This window comes from Neodiprion pinetum, chromosome 7, assembly GCF_021155775.2.
Source record: "Neodiprion pinetum isolate iyNeoPine1 chromosome 7, iyNeoPine1.2, whole genome shotgun sequence".
In the NCBI taxonomy this organism is placed as follows: domain Eukaryota; kingdom Metazoa; phylum Arthropoda; class Insecta; order Hymenoptera; family Diprionidae; genus Neodiprion; species Neodiprion pinetum.
This window is the reverse complement of record NC_060238.1, coordinates 16,189,676-16,210,412: the sequence shown is the minus strand read 5'-3', so window position 1 is coordinate 16,210,412 and position 20,737 is coordinate 16,189,676. Positions and strand designations below refer to the sequence as shown.

The 20,737-nt window shown below is 37.6% G+C and overlaps 2 protein-coding genes across 2 annotated transcripts in view; both read left to right on the top strand.

Moving 5' to 3' along the window:
* LOC124223701 (ras-like protein RAS2) overlaps positions 1-20,737 on the top strand; it is a 308,087-nt gene that overhangs the window by 129,636 nt on the left and 157,714 nt on the right. The gene's annotated exons all lie outside the window — the stretch shown is intronic.
* LOC138191320 (uncharacterized) lies at positions 3,196-3,822 on the top strand. Its single transcript, XM_069137967.1, has one exon. The coding sequence runs from the start codon at positions 3,196-3,198 to the stop codon at positions 3,820-3,822; it is 627 nt and encodes a 208-aa protein (XP_068994068.1).

Here is a 20,737-nt window from a genome sequence, read left to right as displayed (position 1 = left end):
AATCTCGTCACTTACACGTATAAGATCTTGACAAAAGATATCTTTAAGATAACTCTCACGCATTCATTCACACATCTTAACAGACAATCTATTTTAATTTGGTAGTTCCAAAGGTAGTGGTTTATCCTAATTATTGATAATAATTTTGACTTAAAAAGAGAGATATTCCCGGGCTGAGCGCCGCTGTTACTAGCTCAGTAATTCTATAGCGCAGTTCCTGGTGTCAGCAAATAAGATACAATGTCAGCGGATGCCGAGGACTGTACGTGACCTTATTAGAATATGAGATTGTGATGAAATAATTGAAGAAATTAAAGAAATGAAATGAAATGGAATTTTGAAAAAGGTAGGCCAAGGCGGTACGTCAGGGCGTAACAGAGGTAACATAATGTTCCCTGTGCATAGGTTCGGGAAAGTGAAATAAGTAAATATGTTTCATTCATCATATATACCTATTTAACAAAAGAACTTAACATTAAATATGTCTAAATTATGTACATAAAAGTTACAAAGCGAAAAAAAATTATGAAACTGCACTAAGATTATAAACTTTTTGTATGAGTTATATTACATCAATTGATTCAACTACAGGCACATCAATACATTTCTTTATAAAGTTAGTAGTTGCTCTTGACTGGCAATCAACCATTTTTTAAGTTTATGCTTAATTGATTTGGTCATTATAAATATATTCTTTAGGTCGTTTGGTAACAGGTTGAAAAATTTGATCGCAGTATATAAAGGACTGTTATGGAACTGAGTCTTAGTTATTTTGGGTCCCTGTATTAATTTGTGCCTAGATCTACCTTGATAGTTATTATACTTATGTCTACAGAAATTAAAGTATTTGGTCAAACTACTTAGTACAAATTGTTGTTTTATGTTCAATAACAGGTTGTTCTCTACTCTTATATTCCTTAATATTCTTTCTTGTATAGTAAAGAGTGGTTTGATTGAATTTTTATATGCACCACCGAATGCTATAATACCGTAGTTGATGGTACATTCCAATAGAGCATGATGCAGCATTTTTAGTACTCTACGTTCCATAAAAAGACTTAATTTATACACAAGAAATTGTAAATATTTAACTTTTTTAACGATCTCCTGTATGTGTACACCCCATTTTAGGTAACTATCAATATAAATACCAAGATATTTACAGCTATTAACTGTTTTTATAATTTCATTATTTATTCTAATTATCGTCTTTGGGATATTATCACTATAACAGGAAAAAGTTAGATATACAGTTTTCCCGACGTTTAGTGTTAATTGGTTATTTTTTAACCAAGTGTAAACAACTTCTAAAATACTATTCATATCCTTTTGCACTTCATTCCAATTGTCACCTGAACACCGAATAGCAGTGTCATCAGCATATGATAATAGGTAATTCTTGTCTACAATTCTAAATATGTCATTTATGTATAATAGGAAAAATAGTGGACCAAGTATTGTTCCTTGAGGCACACCTATTTTTACATTTTCATACAGGGGCGGTTTATACACTAGGCCCGCTAGGCCTAGGCCTAGGGCGCCATGGCAGACGGGGGCGCCGCGCGTTGGTGAGATTCGCAAGTTTGCGCGCCTCTTTCTCTTTCCCGCCTTTACCGATCTTATGCGCACTACGATACGTCCTGACACGCGAATACGCATTGTTTTCCGTACGCTAGTGCGCACGTAACGATCTGCAATCTGCAATATTCGATAATAAATTTGCTCTATTCTATATTTTTTTTTGTCAGACACACACGCAATGTTATTTTGTACATTGTAGTACAAATAAACAGATGTCGCATAATACGTTCTTCTAATAAAATAGAAAAATAAATGAGCGTTAATAAAATGAGTGGCGCCAAGTGCCGTAAATTGACGAAAGAAAAAGAAGACAAAGAATCGTGTCTAGCCAAAAAAATTCCGCGAATTGACAATTGTTTCGTGCATCACAAAACAGTTGAAACGACGATTCGAGCATCAAGTTCTGCTACAGCTGAATGTTCGAGCGAGGTAAATATCGACGCACCCTGATAATAAAATATATATTTTCTGCATTACCGTATCCTGCAATTCCTCTCCTCATTCTCCTGATATTTCAGTAAATATCGCGTTCGCATGTAGAATCTATTGTCGGAAATAACGAGGAGGAAAAAATAGTCGACGAGGTCACGAATATCGCAACTTCTGCAGTTGAATTTCGTGGTGATGATGATGGTCATGATGAAAAACATTCTCAGATCTTAGTCGTGAACCCCACTGATTCCGTATCAGATTTTGGAGATTTTTCTGACCCTGGTCTGTGGCCAACACGGAAGTCGGAAATGATTGATTTCATTTTACGAAATCCTCCGAAGCGACAGGATCCGAGAACGAATAATTTCACGGCTTCAAAACGTGTCTATGGGTCTAAAACAAGATACTGTACTGCACAAATATTTTTCCAAAAAACACCAAATGGTGAAATGCACCGACGAGAATGGATAATATATTCCCTCTTGAAGGGTTGCATATATTGCATACCTTGTAAGCTGTTCTCGACATTGATAAACGCGTTTACAGAAGGCTTCAACGACTGGAAGAATGATGTGCGAATATCAGAACACGAGAGAAGTCTTAATGATCGGGAAAATACACGAAAGCTTGTAATGCGAGGAAATATGTTGGGGAAGATTGACAGTAAGTTGCATATGCAATACATTCAAGAATGTAATTACTGGCGAGAAGTATTGACTCGCGTTACAATTGCTATAAAGTTTCTTGCATCCCAAGGATTAGCTTTTCGAGGAACAAACGAAAAATTTGGATCGGTCAGCAATGGCAATTATTTGGGCATTCTCGAATTGATGGCTCGAAATGATCCGTTTCTCCAAAATCATATTAATTGATTCGGAAATACAGGAAAAGGAAACGTATCCTATTTTTCTAAAGATATTTGCGGAGTTTATTGCGATGATTTACGATGATCTTCTCAAAAATTTGATTTTGGAAGTAAAGGCCTCTAAATATTATGCAATAAGTGTAGATTCGACGCCTGATATATCGTATTCGGAGCAGTTAACGTTTATTATCCGGTACGTACGTGAGAACGGAGAGCCTACTGAACGTTTCTTACAATTTATACCCATCGAAGGTCACAGCGCTACTGAGATAGAGCGGGTGATTATACAGATATTGTTCAATAAAGATATTGACATAATGGATTGCCGTGGACAATCATACGACAATGTCAGCAATATGTCGGGCTGTTACGGTGGGGTACAAGCGAAAATTATTGAACGTAATCCTTTGGTGATTTACGTCCTATGCGCAGCGCATTCCCTTAATTTAGTAGGCCAAGCAGCTGCTGACTGCTGTTTGAGGGCAACCAAATTTTTTATGTTCGTGCAACACGTTTATACATTCCTGAGTGCATCTACGTCCAGGTGGGCGAGAGTAAAATCGAAGGTCGAGAATCGGTCAGGAATGCTGTTGCCAAAAAGTTTGTCTGACACACGATGGTCAGCTAGAGCGGAAGCGTGCCGAGCACTTGTGAAATCGTGGGAGAGCTTGCGAGATGCTCTTGACGATATTGCAGAAAATGCTTCCGAAAAGCCATCCACAAAATCCGAAGCCGAGGGTTTGTCGCAACAATTTGGATTGCTTGAGACTGCTATAATGGTTGTGACTTGGAGTGATATTTTGGAGCGTTTTGAAGAAACAAATAAAAGTCTTCAACGCGTTAACATCGATTTGACAACAGTTGTACAACTGTATGATGCACTCCAAGCATATGTTATCGATTTGCGTCATCGTTTCGACCACTACGAAGCCAAAGCGAAATAGCTATCTCAATGCAACGAATACGCACATGAAAATCGGCGACGCAGAAGAAGGACCGAACGACGAAGTTCGACGAAGTAAACGATAATGAAACGATATTTGATGGGAAACAAAATATGCGTATTAATACGTTTCTCGTCATTCTCGATGGATTGTCAGGCGAATTAGAGAGAAGTCTAGCATATAAAAATATTAACGCTCGCTTTGGCTTTCTCAGCCGTTTGCCGTTACTCACAGATGCACAGATAATTACCCGGTGCGAAGAATTACAGACGACATACTCTACCGATCTCTATAACGATTTTGGAGAAGAATGTTTGCACTTTCGGAATTTTATTCGGGAAATAGAATTGACGGAGGATGAGACCAACGTTCAAAAATTTTTAATGACTATTCACGAGAAGAATATTGTTGCGACATTTCCCAATATGGATGTCGTTCTTCGAATGTATCTTACTCTTTTCTCGAGTAATGCTACCGGGGAACGTTCATTTTCGACGTTGAAAAGAATAAAAACTTATTTACGGAATACGATGGGTCAGAGCCGTCTCTCTAGTCTCGCCTTTTTATCTGCGAACGCAGAACTTGTTGATATGGCAGAGACCGATACAATTATCGACAAATTTGCAAGCTCAAATGCAAGAAAGTGACGATTTATTTCGGTGCAACATGAATCTTTAATATATGATATATATATGCATCTCTCCTACATACATGTTTGACATTATAGTATATGTTTTTGTTACATTATTTTTGAAATATAATAATTATTAATTTTGTCGTATGATTTTTTGACTATTTCATGGGGGGGGGGGGGGGGGGGGGGCTAATTTCATCAGGCCTAGGGCGCCAATTTTCATAGACCGCCCCTGTTTTCATATCTACTGTAAACTTCCTTATATTTTACTGTTTGTACGCTGTTGTTTAAGTACTCTTTGATCAAGTTATTAGCAACACCTCTTATACCATATCTCTCTAGTTTATTTAATAATATGACATGATTAACAGTGTCAAAAGCCTTGGCTAGATCCAGAAAAGTAACAATTGTTCGTTTATCAGAATTTAAATTATCATATATATACTGGATAAGGTCAGCATGAGCGTCACTTGTGCCTTTATTTTTTAAAAAACCAAATGTCTCTCAGAAATTATATTATATTCGGTTATAAAATCACTTAAACGAATATGTATGAGTTTCTCTAGAACTTTAGCAAGGTTCGATATTAGTGATATCGGACGAGAGTTACTAGGCTCGCTATTGTCACCATTTTTGTAAATTGGTACAATAACTGCTGATTTTAGGGCGGTGGGCCAGATACCATCAGTTAAGCATACCGGGACAATCTCTTGAAACTATACATACAATGCGCATGCGCCAAATAATTCAATCTCATTGGTCGGTAAAATCGCCCTACGGCGATATTTCCGTCTGCTGAGCAGAGCGCCGACGTACACAAAATGAAACTAAAGCTGTAAATCTCTCGCGCGTAAAGCCGTGGATTGAGGTTATGCTGCCGTTTATTTTTACGTAACGTGAATTGTTTAAGAAGAACAGTATTGTTCAGCAATACCGCAGTCGATATCGGAAGATATTCAACCGACGCAATAAAGAATTTAACGGAAAAGCAAATATCAAATGATACAGAAATTGGGTGTTATTTATTGAAAGAAGAAATCTGAAATTCAATGTGAAATGTCATTAACAAGTGGGAGTCTGGACAAACAAAGGTAGGTAAGTAAAAACAAAGTTTATTGTGAACAGATTCTGTATTTACATAAAATTAAAAATGCGTCTCATTAACGATTTATGTTTTGTACATTTCATTGGAAATTAGTTGTATCCAAAATACCAAAAGATCCTGTCTGATAATAATAGCTTCTAATATTTTCAGATACAAAATAATTCATTGTCAAAGCGGGACTAAATTTGTCAGGCATGGAAGCATGTAGGTAAATTTCTAATTACGTGATCTTTGACTATTACAATATTTTAACATGTATTCAATGATAAAATTAGTTTTTTTTTCAGCAGGCTCGAAGTTTAAACTTTGATTAAGACGAGGAAAATTTTGCCTAACCTGATGGTCAAAACGTTTAGGTGGCAAGGATCCTGGTTTCTCGAGCGGTGCAATCATTGTAACCATCGAACCGGTTGTTCCGTCAGATATCAGGTGCCAGAGTGAATTTCATCAGGCCATCGCCACCTTCTTAACATCAGTTGAGTTAAAATTGAAGAGCGGGATATACTACAGATCATAATGGCTGAATATCCCATCATTTTACTTTGATCGAGCCAATAGCGATAAGTTTGTTACTTAACCGTTGCTGCCAATACATTCTACCGAGGAATCATTCTGTGCACCATTCAGTTCCTGGTTTTTACGCTTCCGATCAGATTTTCTTTATTTCGAACTACACTAACATGAAATACAGAAATCATTTTAATAAATCTAATATTACTTGAATTTTCGATTTGAGTATTAGGTTCCCTTCATTTATTTAATCGAACATCATTGAAAATTTGCGAAATGAACTCTAATAATCATTAGAAAATTTTTAATAGTAGTAGCAATAATTCATTGTTTGGAAAAAATACATTGACTATCGACTATTTGTAAATTTTGTTGAACTATTTTCGAAAAAAAAAAGATTCGCCATTCTGTTACAGATAGTGAGATATTTAAATTTCTTGAACGCTCGGTTTAATGTCTCATTTTCAAAAGTGACAGAATTCAATATTACCACCTGAAATCACAAGAGAGTGAGAAAGTTGCTTAGTTGCTTGAAAGTGGCGATGATCTTTGTACGTGTGATAAATTGAATAGGCAGATAACAGTAAATATGAGAGATGTAATTATTTTGGCCGTATCACCTGTTGATAGAAAAAAATTTCATTGTTATTTCTAATGTACGAAATAATAAACGTGATCAAATAAAATGTTCCCACCTACCTGCTGCGTTTCTTCCAAGCACCCAACATTTAAACAGATTTCTCATTTCAGTCGAATAAAGTCAATTTTCAAGAGCTTTAGCATCAACTTTCCGAGTCACTACCTCGACTGTTTAAGATTCTAACCTCAAAAATTCGTATGAACTACATGGCCGCCAGAAACAGAGTTTGACAGCTGAAACTCGGAGTGGCCAGCCTGCCCGAGCAGCCGATAAAACTCGCGCATTCGCATTGTATGTAAAGTTTCAAGAGATTGTCCCTGTTTGGAAGTTGAAAGGGGCCGGTTTTTTCTATCGAAGCGAGTGTGAATCTCTGGGGAAAATGTGAGAGGATAGGCTGTAGAAAAAAAATACACTCACGAAAAATCACCTCTTATATATATAAATAAGAATGTTATTTTACACCTGAGAAAATTAATACAAAGTCACGGTGACCCGCGAGGACAATGCGCGTCGCGAGCACGTCTGAAAAATGGTCGAGATTTTCGAAAGAAGAGCTCGAAAGAATATATACGAAATTTCCGTGAAGTTACACGAAGAGACCGTTGGCAATATCGCGAAATAACGCGGGCGTAAATCGCGAAGGTTTTGGATATTGCGCTTATCGAAGGAGGGAACCGAAATTGTAACGACAATCGACGAGCGTGCACAAAAGATGTTTTCCGTACCGTTGGAAGACAAGGAATGAAATTATGAAGGGGGAAGTCGAGCGTGTCGAAGGGGCCACACATCAAAAAAAGTGGGAGAAGTTCGCGGCGCTCGAAGTCCGCGCGAGAGATCAGCCGGTGTGCTGACCTCCCACGCCGGATCCCAAAACCTCGAAGTTTTCTAAAAAGTCCCAGTATATATATATATATATATATATATATTGTGACGTGGTATTTTATATCCCGTCACATGGGCGATTATAATGCACTCTTCCCCCGATAGAATAACACATAAACAGCGAAGGCACGTCTGAGGCCAATACTCCAGAAAGAACGACTAGATAATTTTAGATTAGATTTCCTATATTAAATTAATACTTGTCTATTTTCTATCTTTCGTACCGCACTCCAAGAACACCCACCGAGAACATCGCTTCGAGAGAACCCTATATCGCAAGGAAAATGTCACGGATCGGGTCAACAACGTCCTACCGGCAGCCAAAGGACAGATTATCGCAACCTAACTCCGGGTGGATGCCTGCAAGGACTGAGAACAAGGTCATGTTTGGTACCAAGCGCAAGGTGCCAATACAGACTCACATCACTTTTTTGAATTTGTAATGGATAACGCATTCATTAAATATTACTGTTTTATTTGTAAGGACTCATCCATTACACATTACGTCTTCTATTTGTAATGTAGCATTTATCCATTACACGTTACTTTTTGTATTTGCAATGGAGCACCCAACCATTGCACGTTACTTTTTGTATTTGTAATTGAGCACGCCTCTATTTCATATCAGGCAGTGTTATGTGTAATTCACAACTCTGGTCCGCGGGTAGGCTTTCGTGGACCCAGGAATGATTCCCGGATCGCACGATTATTTTTCTCAAAAACAAATTTACCAGTACAAAAAGTTTTTCCCTCATTTCAGGGACGAATTTTCGATTCAGATTTCTACGGCTTTGGAGCAATGCAGAGCAAGTTTTCACCTATCCAAAATCATTTTTAGAAATTTTTATGTAAAAAAATGGTAGGCTAAGCTCCCCGTCGAGTTTTGGTTTTCGTTTGAGCGCTATCCATTTGACAGCATTGTGGTTCTGGAGCAATATTCGGAACAACTATAGTAACTTAGAGCAACCGCGAAAAAATCACTTTTTCAAATACGGGGGGCTGGTGTGAAAATTGGTTTTGGAACGAAGTTCCTTATCGCTCGTTCACCGTAGGGGCTAGGCGGAAAAAAACGACACCAAAAAACCGACACTTTTTGGCTATAGTGCTCGTTTGCTATAGTGCGCGCGATCTCCCTCTCTCTCTCTCTCTCTATTCCAGCGTGTGCGCGCGCTCTCTCTCTCTGTCTCAGCGCTTGGGGTGGGAGACGGCAGCAGCGGTCTCTCTCACTCACAGCGCACGACTATACTTCGCCCCTCTTTCTCTCTCCTACAGCGTACAACTATACTTTGGGCCGCAGCGCGCTCTCTCACAGCGTACGTCTATACTTTGCCTCTCTTTCTTTTTATATCTTTCAAAAACACATTCGTACGATTTTATTACCATTCCTTCATATATTTGATTTTTCATTTAATTATTCTTCAATTAAACGTTCTTAATTTATTCAATGAGCAGTAATATAGCGTAAGGAACTTCGTTCGTACCGGCTGTCCCATGACAGCTCTCATGTTTTTTTCATTTTTATTTGTTCAATTTTGGGTTTGCCGAAATACTTTTCTGGAACAATGTAGAGCAACTTCGGAGCAAACCAGAGCAAGTCTCGAAATTCGACATTTTTTAAAATGGGCGGCTACCATCCCTCACTTGAATCGAACCTGGTATCTAGAAATGCTTTGCCGGAGACTTACTCCACCAGACCACCTAGCCGTTCTGACTACAATGTCTTTAATTTCTCTCATCACTCACATGACTTCTTCATATAATGTTACGATCGGTCGGGTCGGTTTTAATTAGGCTGAAATAAGTCGTGTACTATACACACTTAAACATGCCGTGTATATAGATATATAATCTCCAATGTGCCTCAACGACGAACTCTATTACGTATGCAAATACACAGCACACGAAAACAAACAAATGCGAATATGGTGATGAGAGAAATTAAAGACATGTTAGTCAGGACAGCTAGGTGATTTAGTGGAGTAAGTCTCCGGCAAAGCTTCTTCAGATACCAGGTTCGATTCCTGGCTCCGTCGTTAATTTTTCAATTCACCAAAAACATGTTCGAATTCACTTCTCTAACAGAGATTAAAGTTCGCGAGTGATATCTGGCCATTCTCCGACATACCTATGTATATCTGTATATTGTAACGGACAGCTGTTCAAAATCGCAGCAATGTCAACCGTGCCCGCGACATACGCAAAACATGTCAACAACTGACACAGACAGCTGATCAAGACGACCATCGATAGCGACCATGACCTGCTAGCATCCAAAATAATAAACAAAGACGACGGACGCTGACCAACGCATACCAGGACGACGACCCACAACAGGACACACAAATTGGGAAATGACGTCGATAGGATCATCCAACAACAGCTCCGGAAGAGTATAAGACTGGAGCACCGCGAAGAGCGGTTACCAGTTGCCGGGCAAAGCGCCGAACTGCGTCACATAGTAAAAGGATAATCAAAGTTATTAGACCAGTTGACCGGCAAAGCGCCGAGCTGCATTATATTGAAACGAAATGTTGCTCGTCTAGAGAGCATTATCGAATTCAGCTTCAAGTTTAGGGAGAGGAACCTCAAGCAAAGCGATTATTTCCAACATTAGGGAAGATATTGTTTATTAGAGTCCACGATAGCCCGGGATTGCTAAAGAGTTAGAAAAGATATAAAACGTTTGAGCTGTAGGGAGATTTAGGAGCAGAACCGACGAATTCTGTTAGTTTTATTATTTCTTTAAGTTTATTGGAACGAAGTTCCTTATCGCTCGTTCACCGTAGGGGCTAGGCGGAAAAAAACGACACCAAAAAACCGACACTTTTTGGCTATAGTGCTCGTTTGCTATAGTGCGCGCGATCTCCCTCTCTCTCTCTCTCTCTATTCCAGCGTGTGCGCGCGCTCTCTCTCTCTGTCTCAGCGCTTGGGGTGGGAGACGGCAGCAGCGGTCTCTCTCACTCACAGCGCACGACTATACTTCGCCCCTCTTTCTCTCTCCTACAGCGTACAACTATACTTTGGGCCGCAGCGCGCTCTCTCACAGCGTACGTCTATACTTTGCCTCTCTTTCTTTCTCATAGCTTTCCCACTTTCTCTCTCTCTCTCTCACACAGCGCTCGGAAAGAAAACAAGCGGCATCAGTATAGCGTCTCTTTGCCTCTCTCGCGCGCGCTCACTAAATCTCTGTCGTTTTCTTCTTAATAAACAATGAATTGTGAAAGTGATTCAGCAGAATTTGAGGATACCAATGCTGGAGTTAGGTAAGTACCACTGTTGTACAGATATTTTATTTTACTACGTTTTTCATATAAAATGCGTTTGCTATGGCAAGCCGTGCGCGTCATAACCTAAAACGTGTGTGTTTACCAAGCCGTGTTATATATATATATGTATATTTCTTTTTTTCAAAAGCAATTCAACTACGAAAACAAAAAAAACAAATGCGCAAAGATGTAAAGAATACCGTGAAAAACAGAAATTACACAAAGTTAAAAAATCGGAAGAACAAAAAAAAATTAATAAACGACAAATGAATGCATTAAAATGTAAAAAATATCGTCAGACAAAACAAATTAAAGAATATCGATATACCATGCTGCAAAAACCTCATTCAGACCCGTAAGTTCTATATTTATATTTATACTATGATTCATATTTGTTCAAAATTTTTAATTTATAATTATTTTTAGATCAAATGAAAGTTGCAATTCTCCAATGGAAATAACTCAACAAGAAATACAGCAAAATTTATTTCAAAATCCATATCAGCTGCATAGCGACTGTGCACAGCCACAAGCTATTTATTATCATGATATGGACATTCCTTCTGACGGAAATTGTTTCTTTTTCTCTATCATCAAAATTATGAATCTCTCAATTTCGCCTGCACAAGTCCGGCAACAGCTACTTTCTTCACCTTTCATAAATTCGTGCATTAATCCAGAAGGTGCAAGATCAATTCTCAGCAGTGAAACACAATATGCAGAAATGGATTGTATAGACATATTTTCTAAAGTGTATCATCAAAATGTTTGTGTACATAATCACTATGTTAACACTACAACTAAAATAGAAGAAAGACAATTCCTACATTTCAGAGTAAATGACTCACAACATTTTTTGCATTTACATCTTCGTAACGTGCATTTCACACCACTCATCGAAGTTCAAGAAATGAACGTCACCAACATACATAATCAACATATTCAAAATATGGATCCTCAAACGTATTGCGATGCTCAACATCATGCAGAGGATAGCAATGAAAATGATTCTGATAATGACACTTCCTGTATAGGCATACACGAGATTAATATTACAATTCCAATCTACACTAGCTATTATGAACACACCAATGCTCATCTGCAATTTTTTTATATCTTTCAAAAACACATTCGTACGATTTTATTACCATTCCTTCATATATTTGATTTTTCATTTAATTATTCTTCAATTAAACGTTCTTAATTTATTCAATGAGCAGTAATATAGCGTAAGGAACTTCGTTCGTACCGGCTGTCCCATGACAGCTCCCATGTTTTTTAACAATATTTTTAGCGACAGTTTATGCAAGAGCACTTAGGTCGTTTTTCGGGAGAGCTACTAAAAATATGTTTTACAGCTATAAAACACGAGAAAAATGTAATCGTAAGAGATATTTGTTTATATAATTTTATTTAAGGATATAAAAAAAAACAAGTAAATGTTAATTTTCATTGTCAATTTATTTATCTACTTATTAGAAACAGTTATTGAGAATAATTAAAATTATTCATTTTCGCACTCGGTTTCTCAATTGGACACTGCATTTTCACAAGCTGCAAATGTATCGTGATAAAATTGTCTGTTAGTTGGCTCAAGAAAACGTGATAAAAATAAAATATCTTTCTTTTTAGCTGCATTGACACCAACTGGAGGCAATTTTTCAATAGTTAAGTTTTCTTTGCTGCAAACATCCGCATTATTTTAAAAATAGGTGAAACATACACGACTACCACTGTATTTCCTATACGCTAAGAAAACTTTAGTAGGCTTGAATAGTAACTTAACGTACTATTGAATTTTAAACACAGAATCTTTTAATTTAGGAACTTTCAAAAATAGTGGGTCGAGTGCAGTTTCCCAATTTTCTAAAAGGAATGCAGACATTTCAGCTATGAAAGGATTTCGGTTATTTCCGGCTGATTTTGTTACTTCGAGATACTCCTGCGACGTTTCAACAATCTCATTTTTTTCAGTTTCCTTTTATTCTCTTCCCATATGTCTCGTCGTGATTTTCTTTTTAAACCATGGGTGCTGGTGGATGTTGAAGTTATTGTAGAATTAGTCTCAGATTTATCCATTATTTTATATTTGAAAGATATATCGCTTTAAAAAAGTAAACGGCACGGCTACACTGCTTGACGCTCACGGCTGAAGCACAGGAGCCAAGTCAGCTGACAATAAGTCGAGCGGGAGACTACGCGGGCGATAATATGGTAGGCGCGTGGTTTCACTCAAAGTTTGCTCAAAAATTAATTAAATCTTATGAAATTTGGTCTATAGATACTTTGTGACCTTGTCTACCTATTAATACGTTCTCCCGAAAAATGACCTAAGTCGCTTTAGGTCGTTCTTCGAGAGAACGCCTCATATATTAATTCTATAAGATTAAGTTGTAACAGGCCCTAGCCACGTACAGCGGGGTTCCACTTTTTCGGACTTATTTGCAAAATCAGACAACCCTTTTTCAAGATGACCGAAGGGCAAAAGTTTCTGGCCCACAAGCACATGAAAACAAAGGAGTTCCGGTTCGGTCTTCTTGTAAAATCAACACTGTCATTCCAAGAGAAAAGCAAGATAACGACAACACCGAAAGCTCAGAGACAGAATCACCAATGACGAATTCAAAGATTGGCTTATGAAGTCTTATAAGTAAAACTACAGTCATTAGTAAGCTAATTATACAGTATGCGACAACGCTATCACCGCTCATAAAAATGATACCCAGCGTCACAGCCAATCAGATAAGCACATCTCTAGTTTGAAACAGATCACTATAATTTCTCTAAGCTTCCTGCAATTTTATTATCCTAAGCAGACGTACGCTGCCAGCACGACGCCACCCGGTGGAAGCTACTCTGTTTTCCTGTCAGCAAGGACCTATGCCGTCGCTCTCCAGCCAGGAAAATTTGGTCGGGAGACATTCAGCTTGTGCCTACGCCACGGGGTCCCCAACGTTAGGCAACCTGGACAATAAGGTGCAGCGACTTTCCAGTCGTACTTTCGGACTTTCCAGTTTCCAGCCGTACGGGCTGGATTCAGCGAAGAAGTCATAGGCAGAACCGGATTTCACACGCCAGGAGACCTCACGTAGCTTCCTTACTCTAATTAATCTAGACTTTTCCTTCACTTACTTTGCCTTTCCGTCTTCCTTACCGTAAATGTTATTATCGCTATCGTATGTTCTATCGCTACCGTTCTCCTCCAAAACCCGCTATTATTATGTTCTTGTCACTACCGTTCCGAGATATCGTTAATTTTGTCAACTATCGATTCCTATAAAGTATTACTCTCTTACTTTAAATTAACAGAATAATAATTACCGTAGCGTCCTTCCTGAAAATTGGGTAAAACCACGTCGCCTGAAGTAAATTCTGTCATTATATAGCTTGTCCCGACCTACACTCACAATCAGTTCTCTTTGTTATCTATCGTCTCTCGTTCAAAGCTACCGTTCAACTCTATTATATCGAAATTTCTGGAAACTATTATTGTCTGATTTATTACCTATCGCTAACTTTGCAATCTAAGTTGACTGACTTGAATGTGTAAACCTAATCGACAATATACGACTGATTGACCTGAAATTGGGATACCCCCACTCTACCAGTTCGTGTGAGTATCTGAGCGTAGCCAACCATACGACGGGTTCTCTAATTATTAATATCGTATCGTATATTCATTTAGAAATTGACGCTGAAACGTCTGGTGCCCGACGGATATCGTTTTATTGTTGCTTATTAAATTTAGGGTAATTAGAGAATCGTGCCAAAGTGTGAACGGTAAGTCCTCATCTGAGGGTAACAGAAATCAGCTTTACAGTATCTGCAGATATACATCTATAAAAATGAAACGAGGTTCTCATAATGTTAATATACGCCTAAATCACGTTACAACGATCATGGGTAACTTGTTTGAATTGCTTACCGATATTTTTTGCCTATATGCATTTTTAATGTGTCATAAATATCATGTCAAAGGACCTTTCATAACCAAAAGGCTAACCCCCGCCCCAACCCCCTCCGGCAAACCCATTTTTTAAAATCCAGTAATTCACTTCCAGCCATTTATCTGAAATCGCGGTTGATATCGATTTTAGAAAACAACCAACAAGTATAGTATTTCACCCATCTTCCAGTTTTATTATAAATCAGATGGGGTCAAGATTTCAATGATACCAGTCAACCTTCTAAATATAAAATATTTCTGCCCAGCCGTTCATTTGAAATAATGATCCCGAATATTGATGATCTCAATAACTCGAGATCCATTAGGTAGATTAGGTATGTCTAAATTTTTGGTGTATTATCGCGCAGATTGAGAAACTTTATGTAGTAAACTTCATTGTCAAATATTACGGAAAACCATTGTTTCTTGACCATAGTGTACCTCAAAACACGTCTCGTATTCAGGGGGGCAGTAACGTTTATTGTAAGAATGCAGCAACTTGGTATCACAGTTGTGTACAATGAATTACAAACATAAATTTCATTTATTTAGTCCCTGCAACCAAGGTTAGCGTGATTATAAGATTTCAGCATGTCAAAGTAAGTCCTTTTCGCCCACTATTTTTGACAACAAAATAAATGGTTTTTTCGGATATATATTTTTAACGCGTAATACATACTTGCATCCAGTGAGTGCGGCGTAAAATTTGTCTGAGATATAAGTAAAACCTCTATATGTACATGCAGACCGTACCTTTGATCAATTGTACCCTCTCGTTTCTTGAAACGCGTGAGCACCGTACACCTTGACATACTGTTTCTGTACACAATGAGCTATGTCTTAATGAATTTTTCGATGCGTAACATGTTAGGTCTTGGCATTAGGTGGGAATAATTTCATGAATGCAGCGAAAATGTGTAACCGGAAGTAAGGAGAAATGCATGCTGTATCACTTATTTAATTTACTATAATATGATTACTCGCTGCTGGGTATATATTGTAACGGGTGCGGTTTATCCTGGGCCATAGCCTATGTGATAAACCCGTTATTCGAGTGTTCTTTGTCAATTTTAATAGATTTATAAGGAACCCCATCCGATGGGTAAAAGCTGGATCAGCTTATCAGACCCAAAAACCCCTGATAATCGAACTATACGGACTTAGGAGTCACCAAAGCCGCCTAGGAATATGAACAAGCACCTCCGCAGTTGCTCCCTTTGGAAAGACAAGGGCTTGTAGGCCGTTGCTTTAACTGGAGACAAGTGAAAGAAAGCGTATGTCACCTAGTCGGAGATACGGGTTTCCCAGTACTCCCTTCTAATCGCGAACTCGGAGTAAACAGAGTCGCCTGCCTATATTTTGTTGTGGGTTATTGACTCAAAACCTCGCTAACCTTTCAGACCAGGGAAATCCTTGGCTGACTGTTGGTTTTATTTCCCTCCCCTTTTTCAAGATAACGTTATGTATTCGAGGAATGCGTCGACAGCGAGACAGACGAGTGCATGCTTAACTATAACATAAGTTTAATAGCGATCAATCCCAACACAATGGTCTTTGTCTAAAGACAAAATAATGTTTTACAAAATATAACCGTAGAGAATAAAAATAGAAAAAAAACATGAGAGCTGTCATGGGACAGCCGGTACGAACGAAGTTCCTTACGCTATATTACTGCTCATTGAATAAATTAAGAACGTTTAATTGAAGAATAATTAAATGAAAAATCAAATATATGAAGGAATGGTAATAAAATCGTACGAATGTGTTTTTGAAAGATATAAAAAAATTGCAGATGAGCATTGGTGTGTTCATAATAGCTAGTGTAGATTGGAATTGTAATATTAATCTCGTGTATGCCTATACAGGAAGTGTCATTATCAGAATCATTTTCATTGCTATCCTCTGCATGATGTTGAGCATCGCAATACGTTTGAGGATCCATATTTTGAATATGTTGATTATGTATGTTGGTGACGTTCATTTCTTGAACTTCGATGAGTGGTGTGAAATGCACGTTACGAAGATGTAAATGCAAAAAATGTTGTGAGTCATTTACTCTGAAATGTAGGAATTGTCTTTCTTCTATTTTAGTTGTAGTGTTAACATAGTGATTATGTACACAAACATTTTGATGATACACTTTAGAAAATATGTCTATACAATCCATTTCTGCATATTGTGTTTCACTGCTGAGAATTGATCTTGCACCTTCTGGATTAATGCACGAATTTATGAAAGGTGAAGAAAGTAGCTGTTGCCGGACTTGTGCAGGCGAAATTGAGAGATTCATAATTTTGATGATAGAGAAAAAGAAACAATTTCCGTCAGAAGGAATGTCCATATCATGATAATAAATAGCTTGTGGCTGTGCACAGTCGCTATGCAGCTGATATGGATTTTGAAATAAATTTTGCTGTATTTCTTGTTGAGTTATTTCCATTGGAGAATTGCAACTTTCATTTGATCTAAAAATAATTATAAATTAAAAATTTTGAACAAATATGAATCATAGTATAAATATAAATATAGAACTTACGGGTCTGAATGAGGTTTTTGCAGCATGGTATATCGATATTCTTTAATTTGTTTTGTCTGACGATATTTTTTACATTTTAATGCATTCATTTGTCGTTTATTAATTTTTTTTTGTTCTTCCGATTTTTTAACTTTGTGTAATTTCTGTTTTTCACGGTATTCTTTACATCTTTGCGCATTTGTTTTTTTTGTTTTCGTAGTTGAATTGCTTTTGAAAAAAAGAAATATACATATATATATATAACACGGCTTGGTAAACACACACGTTTTAGGTTATGACGCGCACGGCTTGCCATAGCAAACGCATTTTATATGAAAAACGTAGTAAAATAAAATATCTGTACAACAGTGGTACTTACCTAACTCCAGCATTGGTATCCTCAAATTCTGCTGAATCACTTTCACAATTCATTGTTTATTAAGAAGAAAACGACAGAGATTTAGTGAGCGCGCGCGAGAGAGGCAAAGAGACGCTATACTGATGCCGCTTGTTTTCTTTCCGAGCGCTGTGTGAGAGAGAGAGAGAGAAAGTGGGAAAGCTATGAGAAAGAAAGAGAGGCAAAGTATAGACGTACGCTGTGAGAGAGCGCGCTGCGGCCCAAAGTATAGTTGTACGCTGTAGGAGAGAGAAAGAGGGGCGAAGTATAGTCGTGCGCTGTGAGTGAGAGAGACCGCTGCTGCCGTCTCCCACCCCAAGCGCTGAGACAGAGAGAGAGAGCGCGCGCACACGCTGGAATAGAGAGAGAGAGAGAGAGGGAGATCGCGCGCACTATAGCAAACGAGCACTATAGCCAAAAAGTGTCGGTTTTTTGGTGTCGTTTTTTTCCGCCTAGCCCCTACGGTGAACGAGCGATAAGGAACTTCGTTCCAAAAATGTTTATTGAAGGTTTTATGCACTAAATCCATTATTCGACATTATAATATGAGCAATAAATAAAAAAAATTTGATCAGTTATATTTAACGATGAGCAGTACAATGTTAAATTTTCAAAACGCTTTTTCTCGAAACGACCAAATTGCACTTAGGTTGTTCGTCGAGAGAACGCCTCATATAATACATGATGTTTTATATTTTGATATTCTTCTTCAACCCCAAGAAGACACACACGAGTCGTTCTGGGCATTTTCTAATAGCAGAATGTTTTTTAGTAGAAAAGCAGAAAATTTCTAGCAGTAGAATCCCACGGTATTTTGTCGAATTGTCACCTGAGAAGTAATGTTTGAATTCTTACTTGCGTACAACTTTTATTTGCGGATTTTAGAATTAACCAGTTTTTCATTCTATTGATTTCGCCTCACATGGTTTTATACTTCAAGTATAGAAAAATGGACGTCTCTCCAATTGGTTTTAGAACGTAAAAAAAAAAAAAAAACACTTTTCTGCAAAGGCAATTTAATTCCTGCATATTGAATTATTCTTCGGAAATAGGAATTTTTATTTCATAGGTTAATGGCAGTAATAGTGCAGTAACTTTTATTCGCTGTCTCGAAACGTCGACATTGAAATGTGACTGAAGTGAGAGGTACTATGAGGTGAAACCACGAATTAGCGACTAAAGCAGTGTCACTATTGCAGTAGTTGGCATACGGTTGTTACTGGGCAATGCGCGCTATGTGTTGATTTTTGATTGGTTATCAAGCAATGAGTGGAAAATCTATGTCATTTTCTCCTGCGTCACTAATCGTAAATCTGCCTTGGAAATAAAATAATTGGAAATGAAATTATCGGTAGCTCCTCGAGAAGATAGAAGTCTACAAATCTGCTATAAATTTTAAGGATGATGAGCATAAATTGACATAAACTTATTCAAAAAGTCTTGATAAAGATTGTTTCTAATTACCCGCAAAATGAGTTCCACTGTTAGTGGTAATTCTTTGCAGCCGGGTACTTGCAGGTAGATTATCCGGTCGTCTGGTATGTCTTTTATTTTGGTAATCTCACGTCTCGCAGGGTGTCGAAGTCGGCGAAGAATTCACGAGAATTAAAGGAATGACAGCATATTTAGCCTGCAAGAGACGTTTTTGAGTGTGCTGCAGTATATGCGGCTAAACCCGTTCAGTAATAATGAAATTCCACGACGCCTAACTCCTTGGAGATTTAGTCATGTACTTAATATATTCACCCTTGCGTGCCGCTCTAGCAGCTTGAAGACGGTATACGAATCGGCGAATAAAAAATGTATGAGTAAAAAATTTCTTTAATCATCTATTTTTGAGCATATGAATTATACATTAGAATTGTGAAAGATTCAAAGGGGAAATTAAAATATACATTTCTGACTGGGAGAAATTTCTTGTGGTTACTGTACACTGTAAGCAATTTGATTTTTTCATCTCGAGGCTTTAGTCGCTAAATAAGCGATATGGCAGAAAGATGGCTGTTTGGGCGTTGAACACATAGAAAATTTTCGCAGCGAACGAAGATGGAGTTTTTGAGAGAATTAATTTCTCCTCAAATTGACTCAATTTAATTTTTCTCCTTTACTTCAAACAATTTCTACTGAATCAAAGTTTACCAGAAATGATTTTACAGCTTATGAAAATTTATATAATTATGGAGAAAAAATGATTTTTTTAATCTCGCAAAAACACAATTTTCACGAAAATTTAAAAATATCTCACAAAATCGCATGACGATTGACGTGCCAAGAATATAAATCGATCGAAGGTGGTTGTCATAAGATGGACAGCGAATCTATGTAGATTGGGCATATGTACATGGGTATTTCTACCTAAAGGCGGCCAATTATGGGTATTTTTTGACCTCTTATTTCTTAAACCAATTGCGACTTTTTTTTTGCCCAAAATGCACGTGAAAAAAGTAAACCCATAATTTTTTGTTTCTCCAAAAAAATGTTTGTACGCTAGTTACGAATTATTGCATTTTACTTTAAAACTAGAGCGTAAAGTTTGAGAATTAATATCTCGGGTCCCATCTACCGTAGAGAAATGTTCTAAAACGCGTTTTAAAGGTAATGACAGATGCGTTTTAAAGGTAATGAATTTGTTAAAAAAAAAATTGCATGGTGAAAGAATGAAGGATAAGCAAGCATAAAAAGAATCTTCGAAAATTGCGCCTACGCCGACATATACGTTTAACATATGGATATTATGGCAACGAGCTTTGCTAAGCTGGACGAAGGTTGTTATATTGATATATTACACATACATAGGTGGGTACCTACATATACTCACCTAGATGGAACAAACTGTGGCGGTGAAACTTTTCCTGTCTGCAAGCAGCAGAAGGTAAATGTATTATACAGACACAGCGACCTTTATGAAAGAAACTTCCAACAAAGAAAGACGAAAAGCGGGAGAGATAGATTACAGGGAGATAAATAGAAGGAAGAGACGGGGTGGGGGGGAGCTTCTTAAATGATAAATTGACAGTGTA